At 43.2% G+C, this 12912-nt stretch overlaps 1 protein-coding gene across 2 annotated transcripts; it reads left to right on the top strand.

Annotated features, from left to right (window-relative positions):
- The first annotated feature begins 3265 nt into the window (after nucleotides 1-3265).
- Nucleotides 3266-11157, top strand: LOC109482675. Of its 2 annotated transcripts, none has more exons than XM_019785500.1 (3): nucleotides 3266-3463; nucleotides 4907-5767; nucleotides 10501-11157. In XM_019785500.1, the coding sequence occupies exons 2-3, from the start codon at nucleotides 5268-5270 to the stop codon at nucleotides 10613-10615; spliced, it is 615 nt and encodes a 204-aa protein (XP_019641059.1). In that variant the 5' UTR covers nucleotides 3266-3463; nucleotides 4907-5267; the 3' UTR covers nucleotides 10616-11157. The 2 variants fall into 2 exon arrangements, with proteins under 2 accessions (XP_019641059.1, XP_019641058.1); XM_019785499.1 differs by lacking the exon at nucleotides 3266-3463 and adding an exon at nucleotides 3470-3757.
- The last annotated feature ends 1755 nt before the right edge of the window (nucleotides 11158-12912 follow it).

Below are 12912 nucleotides of genomic sequence, written 5' to 3'. Positions count from 1 at the left end.
CCTACTTCAGACCGTCTCATCCAGGCCACATACCGCCGGCGCCTGTGTGGTCCCGTACTTAATGACAGGAGTTTTACCCACAACTGTGTCTTAAGGCCTGACGGATGAACCTGTTCGTTCAACTTTATCGTCAAGGCCACAGCAAGTAAATTTCATGGATGACATCAGCGAGCGCATTAATTTTCGCCTGATTTTGGGGGGAAAAGGCAAGAAATCTTGTTGCCTTCTGACAGTGGTCAACATACCGAAAATGGGCAAAGATGTCTGTTGCCATGCTGGAAGGTGGATGGCAGATAACTGATGAGGAGACAAGACAAGGTTCTGATTTAATGTTTTGTTTCTTACTTTGATGCAGTGACATATAATGCTGGTTGTGTATATGTGATGTTCCTACTGAATCAAAACCATTTGTACAATGATTGAGTCCAAGTTTTAAAATGTAGGAACCTTGTTTTTTTCGGTCCGCCTTGTCTTTATTTCGCCCGCTCGCATTAGATTTGGAGTCTGCGGAGGATGGCATTCATAAAATTTACTTGCTGTGGCCTACAAAGGCTTGATGTATGAACTTGTTCGTTCAACTTTATCGTTAACGGAATTGGACATGATAGTTTCTTTGACGGAAAAATCCAGGTGTAATCTTTGATTTTAGATTTCAAAAAGATATTCTAGCCGAAGGTTGATTCGGGTCAAAACGCTACGAATATTAAATACCATCCGGTTTATTCAAGTCATTATTATTATACGTATACCGTGATCGGAGGCCAGAGTCAAAATGTAGCAACATAAGCATGTAAATATTTATCGGGCATGCAGTCACTTTCTCTCATTGGCTATACCGCTAATTGAAATTCTCTCATTGGTTGAACTGATAATTGTGATGGGCAGTTAGAATCGGTCTGTTGAGGTCAACCATGGCCATCACCCAATGGCTTTACAATGACATGTTCACTATCATAGTTCTCGAGTTAAGAAGGCGCTTATAAGGACGCGGTGGAAGGATCATTCTGGTGTCTTACCCGCCCAAAGAGACTTATTATCCAGCCGTGACATTTCGAGCTCATGCCGTTAATACATGTGAACTTGACGGGATACGGCATTGTGGGGACCGTTCAGGCATGGCCAGGTATTTCTGTCGATCTCCTAGCTCCGCCTAACTCCGCCAAAATGTAGAAATGCAAACATTTGACGGACATGTGGCCACTCTCTCATTGGCTGAATCGCTAATTGCCATCATCATAGAGCCGGGCGATGTCGACCAATGAGAAGCCTCCATTTTCCCATTGGTTATCAGGCTGTTATCAGACTGCCTGGTCATGTGTGATAACCACCTTCGCAACGCTCACTCGGTGGTTTATTCGGTAGTTATCGCACCTAACCAGGGATTATCTCACCATATACACCTCGGGGCGGGGCATCAAGCCTTTATTCTCTCATTGGTTGAGCTGACAACACCTTTTAAACATAGTTCACAGACCTCCTGACATAGAGGTGTTGGTCATGAAGCTTCTAAGAGCCTGACCAGTAGAATGGCCGCTACAAGCATAATTTAGTCAGGCTAAGAAGCTGTGGTGAAAACATTCGTGTCTTTGATCTGTATCGAATTCTCCTTAAAACGTTACAGTGATAGATGGAGAGGCTAACCGGCCTAATCCCCCAACCATGCACTAGTATGAAGTGTTCAAAGAAGAAGAAGTTTATTGGATAGACCTTAGCTGGTTTACCCTTACACAGTTTACAACCCCATCTGCAATAGATCCCAAAGCCCGCCGCCACCTCTGTCAATAACTCTGAGAGCTGTAATAATAGCTCTAAAGGCAAAATGAAATATTTTTTTTTAATTTTCATACTTAATCATCATTCACAAGACACTGTACAGGAAGTATGGTACATACATAGTAATGCATAAAAGAATAATAAGATTTTTGTACCGTTTAAGGAATTACAGCAAAATGAAACAGGGAAATGCCAATAATCGCTACATACCTCTAGATACAAGTAGTGATGCGTAATAATTTAAATACTAGTACTTAGAAATTCATGGCCGTTAAAAATCGGTTTTGCATGTTTAGCTGAACCAATCCCGACTGTCCATCACAATCATGTCAGTAGTTCAACCAATAAGAGAATGGCAATTAGCCATTCGGCCAAAAATCCGTGTACGTTATGACAGAGGTGGGCGGGGCTATGTGATCAGACTATTAAATCTAACGCTGACGTTCATTGGTCCGCCAAAGCTGGGAAAAAAGGTAAAGTCATGTGATGTATCCCTCGTATCCCCTGTATTAGCTCGTGGGTGGAAATGTGACATTTTCATTCATGCGCTGTCGTCTGGTTTGACAGATAGTCGTTGAAATACCGCACTGACGCACAAGCAAAGCGCATTGACGTTTCGTTTTATGGATATTGAACCTCGTCCAAGAATTCGAAGAAGAGACACTGTTAAAAGCATTTTTCTTCTTCGCTGCCGACATTTTTTACCCTCAGTCATGCACGCCTAACCCCAAAGGCTTCTGATCTTCTGAAAAATATGAGTAAGGGCCTTCTTGGAATAGTCGTCCACCTGTTATAAAAAAAATTAGCTCTCCTGTCACATAAAGAGTTTATATACATACAGCAGACCATACGCGAAGGTAATCATTATGGATTTACTACATGCAAATGTTATACCTTTCTACAAAATTCTAGCCTGGGTACCATCCGGATTTTCGCTACGCAACGCTCGAAAAAATCACGTTGCGTAGCGAAAATCCGGATGGTACCCAGGCTATTTTTTCGAGCGTTGCGTAGCGAAAATCCGGATGGTACCCAGGCTAACAAAATTCTAGTTAATGTTTTTGTCACAGCCTAAGCATATACATGAGACCAAGGAGACGAAAGGTAAAGGGGCACCAAGGCACGGATTATCATGCCATTGGAAGAAAGCACGTCACAATAAAATTGTCACTCAGGCAACAGTATAGATTTTGAAAATTTCCAGTTGCTTGAGTGACAGTTTACTGGATGTCTAACCTTTATCGACGTCACAATAGATTAACCACTACTCATGGAACTTAAATTGAATTAGACCAGCTTTTTTTCAGTTTCAGAAGACTTTGTGAGAAACATATTTAACAAAGTTGGCATATACTTAGCAAGAGCCTTGTTTAGCATTTCCAAAATGAAATTTACGTGAATATATACATATATGTTTAAGCTGTACTAGTGAACTGTCACAAGGCACACCTTCCCCCTCCATAGTGACGTCACTATCCATAAAACTGTCTTTTATGATTTACCCATAAGTCACTTTGTCCTTCGCTACACACCACGCATCATCAATGCCAGACCAAGGATCGAAACTTGACCTTGCACTTCCGTTTCCGGTGTCATTCTGTATTGGTTTCCGGACAACAAAGAAGGAATTTTGACAACAAGAGAGCCGGTGACTCGACTTCTTAAAAAAGCCCGATGATATCATAGTCAGGTCAGTTTGCAGTTTAGTCCACACAAATGTTCGTACGTACAGCTTCTAAACCCCGTTAAGAATATCACCTGAGCAGTCCCCACCACCGAAATACGCAGAAGAGGGTTGGGCTTTCCCAGTTGCGGGCTGGCGTTCTGTGTGGAACGACGAACGTAAGATATTTCGCCTGCTTTATTACGTCAGTATTATGCGTGGGCTGTCATAAAACGTGCGTCGCTACCCTTTACGTCACAAAACAACAACAACAGGAGCAACACAACAACAAACCTACGGCGGGAGCACGTTGCCCTACAGGTAAACACGAGCTATATTTTCTAGATTTCTTGTCCAATTTCGCATAGCCGAAAGCCTTACGCTTTCTCATGCTCCTCTCACCGTAATTATGATCTAACAGGACCGTGCGTTCCAACGAGCAAAGCTTGTTCGCAAGGGGATTTCTGGGTGTGAGAGTGTATCGCAGTATTGGAAATCAAATATACTGTCGTCCCATCGTTTGACGTTTAAATTCTCACGAAGTCGTTCCACGAGTAGGAACGCTCGAGGAATAGTAATATCGGGCCGGTTGTGGGCGAACCCAACCGGTTTACAGACGTTACTGTTGCGGCACCGAAATCTGAACAATGCCAATGTTGATAGATTACACAGCGAAATGTTGAATCAATCGTGGAGGTAGCTAGCCTTTGTCAACGTTTAACTAGACAACCATTCATGCAATGTTTAGTCACGTACTAGCCTCTCTGCACAGCCTCTACTGTAGGAGGCGGTGAATCATTGCTGGGAACGTGAATAAAACAGTTGGCGTTTGTCAGTGACGGAGTACGGTGTAGGCTAGACGGGCAAAGTCCGAGTCAAATTTAACTCAAGATTTGGGTCAAATGCTACCTTCCACCAGGCGTTCCTAAGGTGTAGTAAGGATATTGTGGATGGTAAGATTCGTCCAAAAGAGGGTCAGTAATTAACCAAAGAGTGTGTCGCTGTAAGGGTAATATTTTCCCTAAAATTCTGCCACGGGCAAATTGTTCTCGCGTTGTTAGTGTAGTGGAGATGGCTGCGTAAGTTCTGCATGTATCGCTAGCTAGACTGTGAGTTTAAAGTCAGTCCGGTATTGAATATTGCTGTGCTGATCGATGTAACCTCAGGCCGGATCAGCTGGATAAATTCCCGGGGGTACCAGACTTCCGGGAACAGGCCCAACGACGCGTGAAATGCCAGAAAATTGCTTGTCCCATATTTTATTAATGGCCCCGTTCATGACTGCAGTTAGTTCAGATCAGGCCACCGTTTTGGGGGTATATGCAGGATCGAGTTTAGCGGGTGATTGTTTAGGCGGGTTTTCTTTGCAGATAGCATTACCGGTGTGTGTTTGGTTGTAGCAGCTCCGATTCGCGGTATGAAAGCAGCCGGCGGCAGGAGTACAGTGTTGTGTTTCTCTCTTCAACACAGGGGGACCGGTGAACCACAGCTGTACATGACACACCGGGGGAGACCTAAAGAACTCAGCGTCTTCACAGAGCTCGTTCGCGGACGAGTTGAGCTTTGGAAAGGACATGCCCAGACTTCCGAATAAGCCGTTCTAAGATCTGACGTTCCTTCGAATTTGATTAAGACGTGACGCCGTCTTCAGTGACGTTCTGGAACGCGCCGAAGGACGGCCTTCTTGACGTTGCCTGGATACTAGACATACCTTGCGGGTTTGACTCAACGACCTCGGAGTAACATGGTAGCCGCACAACGAGGCGGGGAATAATTGTTGCCGGAAGTATATATACAGTACGTACCGGGAGGGGAAAACCATCATCACGACATGGAAAATCTTTCCGTTGCGAGCCCGGACGGCGAAGCGGCGGGCATGGAAGAGAAGGACGGCCCGGGAGTCGGTGGCAACCACGCGGCATCGCCGACCCCCCCTCCCCCTGACCCCCCCTCTTTCCCTGACGACCCAGCCGCGGGTTTGAACCTACAGGATTTAGAAGACGACGACATGCAAGCCGACGAGGAACAACTCAAAATGGTGGCTGGGCTGGCCGCCTTCCAACTGGAGTCTAAGATATTCAGCCTGGTGCTTCCCAAGTCACTGATCCACCCTTACATCTCTCCTCGGACAATTAAAGACATGGAGAACATCATCAACAAGTTCAACAAACCGGAGAGTAAAGAGAAGTTGGAGGGGGCGGCGGAGAAGTGGGAGGATCTGAAGACAGAGCTGGACTTCACGAGGAGTCACGATCAGGTCATACAGACGCTTAAGTCGGACTACTTACACGTCCACAATCCGCTCAAGGTCATGGCTAAGGTGCACCAAAGGTCAGTCGCCTAATATTAGACTGCATATTAATACGTGTCTGTAGTCTTCCTGATAGTGTGATTACTACTGTGAATACAAAAACTTGCGCAGATCTTTTTGTGATCTACATGTACTTCTGCAAGACAGTATCAAATCTTCTGCAAGACAGTATCAAATCGGCAAGACAGTATCAAATCGGCAAGACAGTATCAAATTGGTAGTACCCCAATATATATTAATTATATTTGCCACCCCTTGAACAGTCAAGAAAAAAAGCCCGACAAAAAGACTACCTAAAACGCGTCAAATATAAGCTAGAGTCTAAACGTCTTCTCGATTTATTTCCGCGGTGACCACTTATTGTATACTGCAAATTATAACACCGTAAAGTTGTGTTTTATAGTTTGTTTTGCTATACTACAGAATTATTCTTACGCGAACTTCAATAGCCTCTTTGCAGGCCTCCTAGTGGGTGGGCGTTTTAAAACCGTTCTTTTGCCGACCATTCTGCAACCAACCGAGGATCGAAGGACGCTGGCCTGTCCTTTTTCTGTCGATAAAAATACATGTAAGGTGGACTAAAAACACATGTACATCTAATCAACGTACGATACAGATCGAATAGGCACTTTCGGGACGGAAGTATGGTTTTGGGCGGGGCTGATTTATGGAGAGTTTGTATGTATCTTTTCCTCAGCAGCGAGGATTGGTCATGTGTGGGTAGATATTGGGTTTGAGTTACTTTATAATTACAGGGTTGCGTGTGCCTTTGGTGTGATAGGATGTGGTATGAGGTCACCAGGAATCACGGTATGAAACTGTGTAATCACGGTATGACAATAACCATGGAGGTAAAAAAGAGACCTCCATGCAATGACCATGGTGTAATACGAGACCAGATTGAGTTACGCCATACAACCATATATGTATAATACCGTTTAAAACAAACTACATGACTTGTATGATGTAATTCAATCGAGTATTTCTCCCACGAATCCAGGATCATACAATACAGTTCTAATACATTTACAAATCCCCCAAACACTTCTCGATCGGCTAATTTCTGATTTCTTGCCTGCATTCCCATAGAAAAACGGACGACCCCTTTGCTAGCTGCTCGTATACTAAGAAAGTGCAAATAGTCCGTGACATGTTATTGCTCCCCCGCGCTGTGTGAAGGACTCTTCAGCATGCGACTGTCGCTCCAGGCAAAGAGAGATGGTTTGTACAGAGAATTAATGGTTCCTAACAGGGTCTCACATGTGGGTGAATATTGCTACAAGTGTCAAAGAAGAATGACTTTAATTATGTAACCCAACACCAGTTACCATGGTGACAGACGTCTGGCCCTGGTCATTGGCCTCATTTGTTTGGAGAAGAAGAAGAGGAAGAAACATAGCAAAAACAATCTTTTAAAAACTTTTAAAATATTGATACCTGGGTTACAATTTTTACGCTACGACCAGTTTATTATCACTTTGATGTTGCATCCATACCAGAAATCGACCATTGCAAAGGATAGAAAAAATCGTAACAGAGGATCAGTAGGATTACAAAACCGTGGGTTAAGGTATGGGGTATTTGTAAAGTAGATTATTAGCCCTGGCGCGGCCTGTATGCAAGCGGTGTGCCGGTTTGCCGATAGGACCACTCAAATATGACCTTGGCAAGGTCGCCATGTCGGACTGGGCGCCATGACAGATCACCGTGACCCTTGAACATGACCCTTCCGGGTTAGCCTCCAGTGCAGACTTTCTAGGGGTCAGCGTCTAGGAAAAGTGGAAATTATCCAAAGATATACATATCATTACGTGGTTAGAGGTTAGTCGCTACGTACTAGAACATGATATACCCAACGTGGGTAGGGACTATCTGTGCGGACGTAAAACTTACCAGGATGGTACCCAGGCTATATAAGATGATAGATATACTAGAGGAGTTGGTCCGCTAAAGGAGTACAGTTTTTACGCTTCAGAAGGGGCAAGCTTTACCAATTCTAGTGGCATGTTATCTGTCTATTTTGTCAGTTTTCTACTCTTTCCAGCCGCTTCTGAAGCCTGGAAGAGGCTAACATCCTCAGTAGTTAAATATTCACAAGCGCGTAGTATGTAAGGCCTATTCCTAGACAGTCCCTGTGCCCTAAAAGGCACTTGCCAACGTCAACCATAAGGGGACGGCATGTTGAGGGGGGGGGTGATTTTCACATTCAAAATCAAATCAACTAACGAATATTAACAATGTACGACACGTTGGTAAACCATCTAATATCAACAGTAGTCTACAGGAACTATATTCTAAAGCCAGAGTACAATGTATAGTGATCGGAATGCACAGGAGACCGTTTTATACAAGTTTGTGACTGAGATAACACCATTTTTTGCGTAGAACGTTAGTTACATATTGGCCTAGATATGGAAATAAAGTCAAGACGTGGCATACTAGTATCTTTCAATGCCAGAAATACGTGGACAAGCTATCGAACGTCCGAGCAAGCAGAAGTAGAGAATCGAATATTTTCTGCCAACTTTTTCGTCTTGTGGGCAAAATTTCAGATCCCAGTCCCTCTGTTTTAACGTGCCCCATCCCAACCCCGTCAACTTGTGAATTTTACGAGTTACACAAATCTAGCCATAAAGAATAAGCTGTTAAAAACATATTTTTGACTCGCAAATAGAGGAGAGATCGAGGCACAACGCCAAGGACGGTCATCAGTTATTTATGAAGGACATAAGTGACTCGATAAAACTCTCTGCAATCTTATCTATTTTCTACCCACGTCGTTAAAATTCAACGTACGGTCACTGCTCGTCAAAACGTTGCCAATATGGTACTCTCCAAGCAGAGGTTGATGGCCCGTTTTTTGTCCCTACCCCCACCGACCTTGGGTGGCGAATTGGACCCTCTCTGGCCAATGGATACTGCCTGGCCATTTTCAAAAATTCTTATTCCAACATTTCATGACCAAACATGGCGACGGCACATTCAAGTTATATCAACTCATTTTATGCCCTCCGGCCAACACAAAGTACAAGGACAGGACAATACTCATTTTCAGTGAGGAAAGTCGTGTAAAGTGCCTTTCCCAAGGGCATAAGATCGATGGAATGCCAGGACTCGAACCCGGGACCTCTTGGTTCCGAGTCGAGCACTCTGCCACTACGCCACACGACCCCACTTGGCCAATTTGATACTGTCTTTTATTTTGCCACCCTAGGATCTGCTTGGAGATTAGCCAATCGACCATAGTGGGAACAGTGACCAGCTGTACGTCATTATGTACCTGTCCCACTTGCAAGTTTCGATCTCAAAAGATCACCAGAACCTTCTATACGTTCTAAAGTACGGTAGCTCTCATGCAATCGCATACTAGTACCCACCACCCAACTCTTATGTACATATTTGTCTTTTGCATTCGCGGCTTACTTCAAGTTTAGAGGTTGTAAAAGCTGTTCAATCTTTTCTAATTATGACTACTCTGTCACATAGCCTGGGTGTCAGCCTTTTTAGCTTTCGCCCAGTAGCGGATCTTGGGGAGCGGACAAAAGCTAAAAGGGCTGACACTCAGACTACCTATCACAGTCACGGTATGAAGTCTATGAAGGGCCATTGACTGTAAATTCACTGTATTTTGCTTTGGCACGGTTTTGGATGTGTACATTGTCGTACGCTTTAAGTTGTGGATGTGTCGTACAAAAGTCGCGGAAGAGTCGTGCAAAATTCTACTGACAAAAAAATAATGCCGTGGATCCTTTGGTTGAGTCAATTGCAAAGCTTCGCCGTGAAAATCCTTAGTCTCTACCAGACTACGCTGGCTATATATAGGAGATTATTTGCCAAGGGAGTTTGGCCGCCTTGTGGGGTTTGACTGGCCGCGCAGGATCTAGGAGGGAAAGAAACTGCCTCCCCGCGACCGGACTCCCCTGGCCAATTTTACTCTCCTTTCTGCCGAATTCTACTATCTGTATTCCCGTAGAAAGGCTATGATGGTAGAGGCTATGAAAATCCTACGACACTACAAATCGCAGGACGAATGTAAAATGCTAGCTACATTAGAAGAGAGACTATTGAACTCAAGTGACCTCTACCAGCATTTAGATTCACGACCATAATACCTCAGTTTATCGACCTTCGCGTCATCATGCGCATTGATATTCCCATCAATCCTGACAAAATGGTTAATAAAATAGTCCCTGGGGATATCGACGTTCTACTTCAGCCCAGAGAAGCGAAACGGACTCTTACTGAAAAATCAATATATCCAGATTCACGCACGTGCACATGCATTTTACTCCAGTGAACACAACTTGAATGCAGATATGAAAATACTTTATTTCTGGCATATAAGGTGTTTGTTTTCACATTTCAAATCGACACTTCAAGGTACGGTACAATACGTTAGGGACAATAATATAGGACGGAATAATTCCGATGCTATACATCGCTTTCAAAAGTTCTTTTTAGTTGTTTGGGTTTTTTTTTTAACATTAAATGTAGATGAAAACTTAATGATGAATAAATGTTTCCTATTGTTAAATCAAGATGAATATACTTTAAAATGAACCTTAATTTGAACCCTATATGTCCACTTTGAAACTGTAATTAGCCTTCCTTAGAAAGTTTAAGGGGCTTGAACACTATCGTATTCGCTTTGACACTACAATTGGCCTTCATCAGAAAGTTTGAGGGGCTAGATATATCCACCCTTTGTTCCCATGTTGAAGCACACATTGACTGCTATGTTTGCTCGTTCCAGGTGTTCAGAAGCAGAAGTACGGCAGGCACTCCGGGCCAGGTTACCCGACCGACTACGGCAAACCGGAGAGGACATTCTAGTCATGATGGGAAAATTAGACCTCATCCCGAGTTGAAGAGACAGGCTAGGACGGCGTGTGATTGGCTCACCCTTCGTCACGTGACTGTGTTTGTGTAATTAAATGCTGCTTTACCTATACGTCATTTCTCATGCCAGGACCACCGCTTGTATATGTCACGAAACTACTACTGGTCTACCGGCCTATGTTCTGCCTTCTCTTTTGGTAGCGCTTGCCAGCCGTCACCAGCCAATCATATCGCCGCCTACGGTCAAGAGACAACATGATTGGTCAGTTAAGTTTCCTCCAAAAACAGGCCTAAGGTAGTATCTGATTGGCTGACGGCTGACCAATGCTAACGCAGCGAGAAGGACGGATCGAATGCTGGTACGCCAGAGTCGTTTTGTCACATATATAAGCAGTGGGCGGGGCATGAGAAGATGCTTTATACCCACGCACATCCAAGGTGGTTTTATAATCTAGCTCCTTAATACATCCGGTCGAAAAGCTATTCAACCTGGTGAACTGGTCTGTCCGGAATGAGCTATTATAGATCTTGTACGAAGTTTTTCACGTGCGGTCTGCTTTTCTAGTATAGTCTAGTCTTGTGCGAACGTGTGTCCAAGAAGATTAAAATGCAGCAGTGCAGAACGGCACAAGACAAGGCTACAAAGACAAATATAGGGGCTGGTTTACTAGATTAAGAGCTGCTTTCTAAAAAAATCCCCGATGCCCACGTGAACACGAGCCCTTCAAACAACAGTGAATCCATAGTTTGACTTTTGTACAACTCCTGGACTATAAGTATAACATGTCGTTTTCTTAATAATGAAGACGTTTACTAAAAAGATATTCGCCTGTACACGGCACACTAAAATTCAATGATTGCGCAAAAAACTATATGATACGAATGATTAGAATGCAGTTCCTGTTATAGAATTATCTCCAATGGCACAACAGAACCACGGATATTGATTGTATTCGGCTTTCCTTTTTTTACCAGAAATAATCAAGTTGAAGTGTTCAGTCGAGAGCTAGATACACTATGTACTTTTTTGACCGGTTGTCATGTGGCGGAGAGATATGTGACAAATGTTGAAGTACAGTCAGATTGATGTATGCAATGTATGCTGCTGCGGTAGTTTTCCAGGGAATACATAACGTTACACTCACAGTTGTGTGCTATGTTTGAGAACACTTAGAGATACTATATATATATCAGTAGTGAAAATAAAATCTACAGATATTTATTTATCATGAAAAATAGTGTTAGCCAACGTATGGTTATAATGTACTCCACTCGACGAAAAATGGAAATGTGGAATTTACTCATGATGTAAATTATGGTTATTTTTTTGCATGATTTTTTAAAAATTTGATTGGATTTAGTCATATATTATCGGACATGTCATGCACCGCCATTGCTTATGCAAGCATTTTAATCTCATTGGTTTATGTAAATATCTATAGACGTACCTTTCAAACGTGGGACATAACCACGTAATAGCTAAAATAGCACATAGAGTTAGATATGCAGGGCTCACTACACAAAACGTGATATTTACCAATAGCGCAGGAAACCTACACTAGTGGTAATTATCACCTAAAGCAACCATTACCGGGCATTTATCGTCATTAGTAAACCACACTTTCCATACATAGTCTGCTTCCTTTCTCCATTAGGCGATCAATCGTGAGTGTTGAAGTCATGCACGTAAATTAAATGATAGGAATTGATAAAAACTACAAGACCGTAAAATCCATTATCAAGTACAAGATCGTTCGCGACACATGTACATCTGGATCTAAGCTTTAATTGAAACATACTGAGGTTTTGAAGTTATATAGTGACATGATGAGAACGCTACATTGCAGAAGAGCCGACGGGAGTATGTGGTACCGTATACTGGACAAAGAGTGTTAATAGAAGTTCAAAGTTTGTACATTTGGTTGGTTGGGTTGTTGCTGAAGAAATAAACGAGAGAGGAGGGTGGAAATAAAGAATGGAAACACCAAAGGTATCATTTTGTGTCTTAAAATTACGTTCGAGGATACACAACTTGACAACCAGTCCCTTAGATTGGGTTTTCCCCTGCAAATCCTCTAAAATCCGCTAGGCGGCGTCTTTGAGAGTCCAGCAGGGCAGAATTCCAGGTACTTGTACTCTGTCTACTGTATTCTACCAGTAGGCAATAACCTTAGTCTAGAACATGCCCTGTGACATTTAGAATACCTTTATTACTCCGTGAAGGAGGTCAGGACCTCCGGACGGAGTGTTGTGATCGGCTGATTTTTCGTGTTCGCAGTCAAAACACTGGGTTCTCTTTGTGTAATCGGCACGCAATTTTATATGC

The sequence above is a fragment of the Branchiostoma belcheri genome, unplaced genomic scaffold, assembly GCF_001625305.1.
Source record: "Branchiostoma belcheri isolate BF01 breed outbred unplaced genomic scaffold, Haploidv18h27 scaffold6, whole genome shotgun sequence".
Classification (NCBI taxonomy): Eukaryota; Metazoa; Chordata; class Leptocardii; order Amphioxiformes; family Branchiostomatidae; genus Branchiostoma; species Branchiostoma belcheri.
The sequence above is the reverse complement of the archived record's forward strand: the minus strand, read 5'-3'. Positions and strand labels throughout refer to the sequence as shown.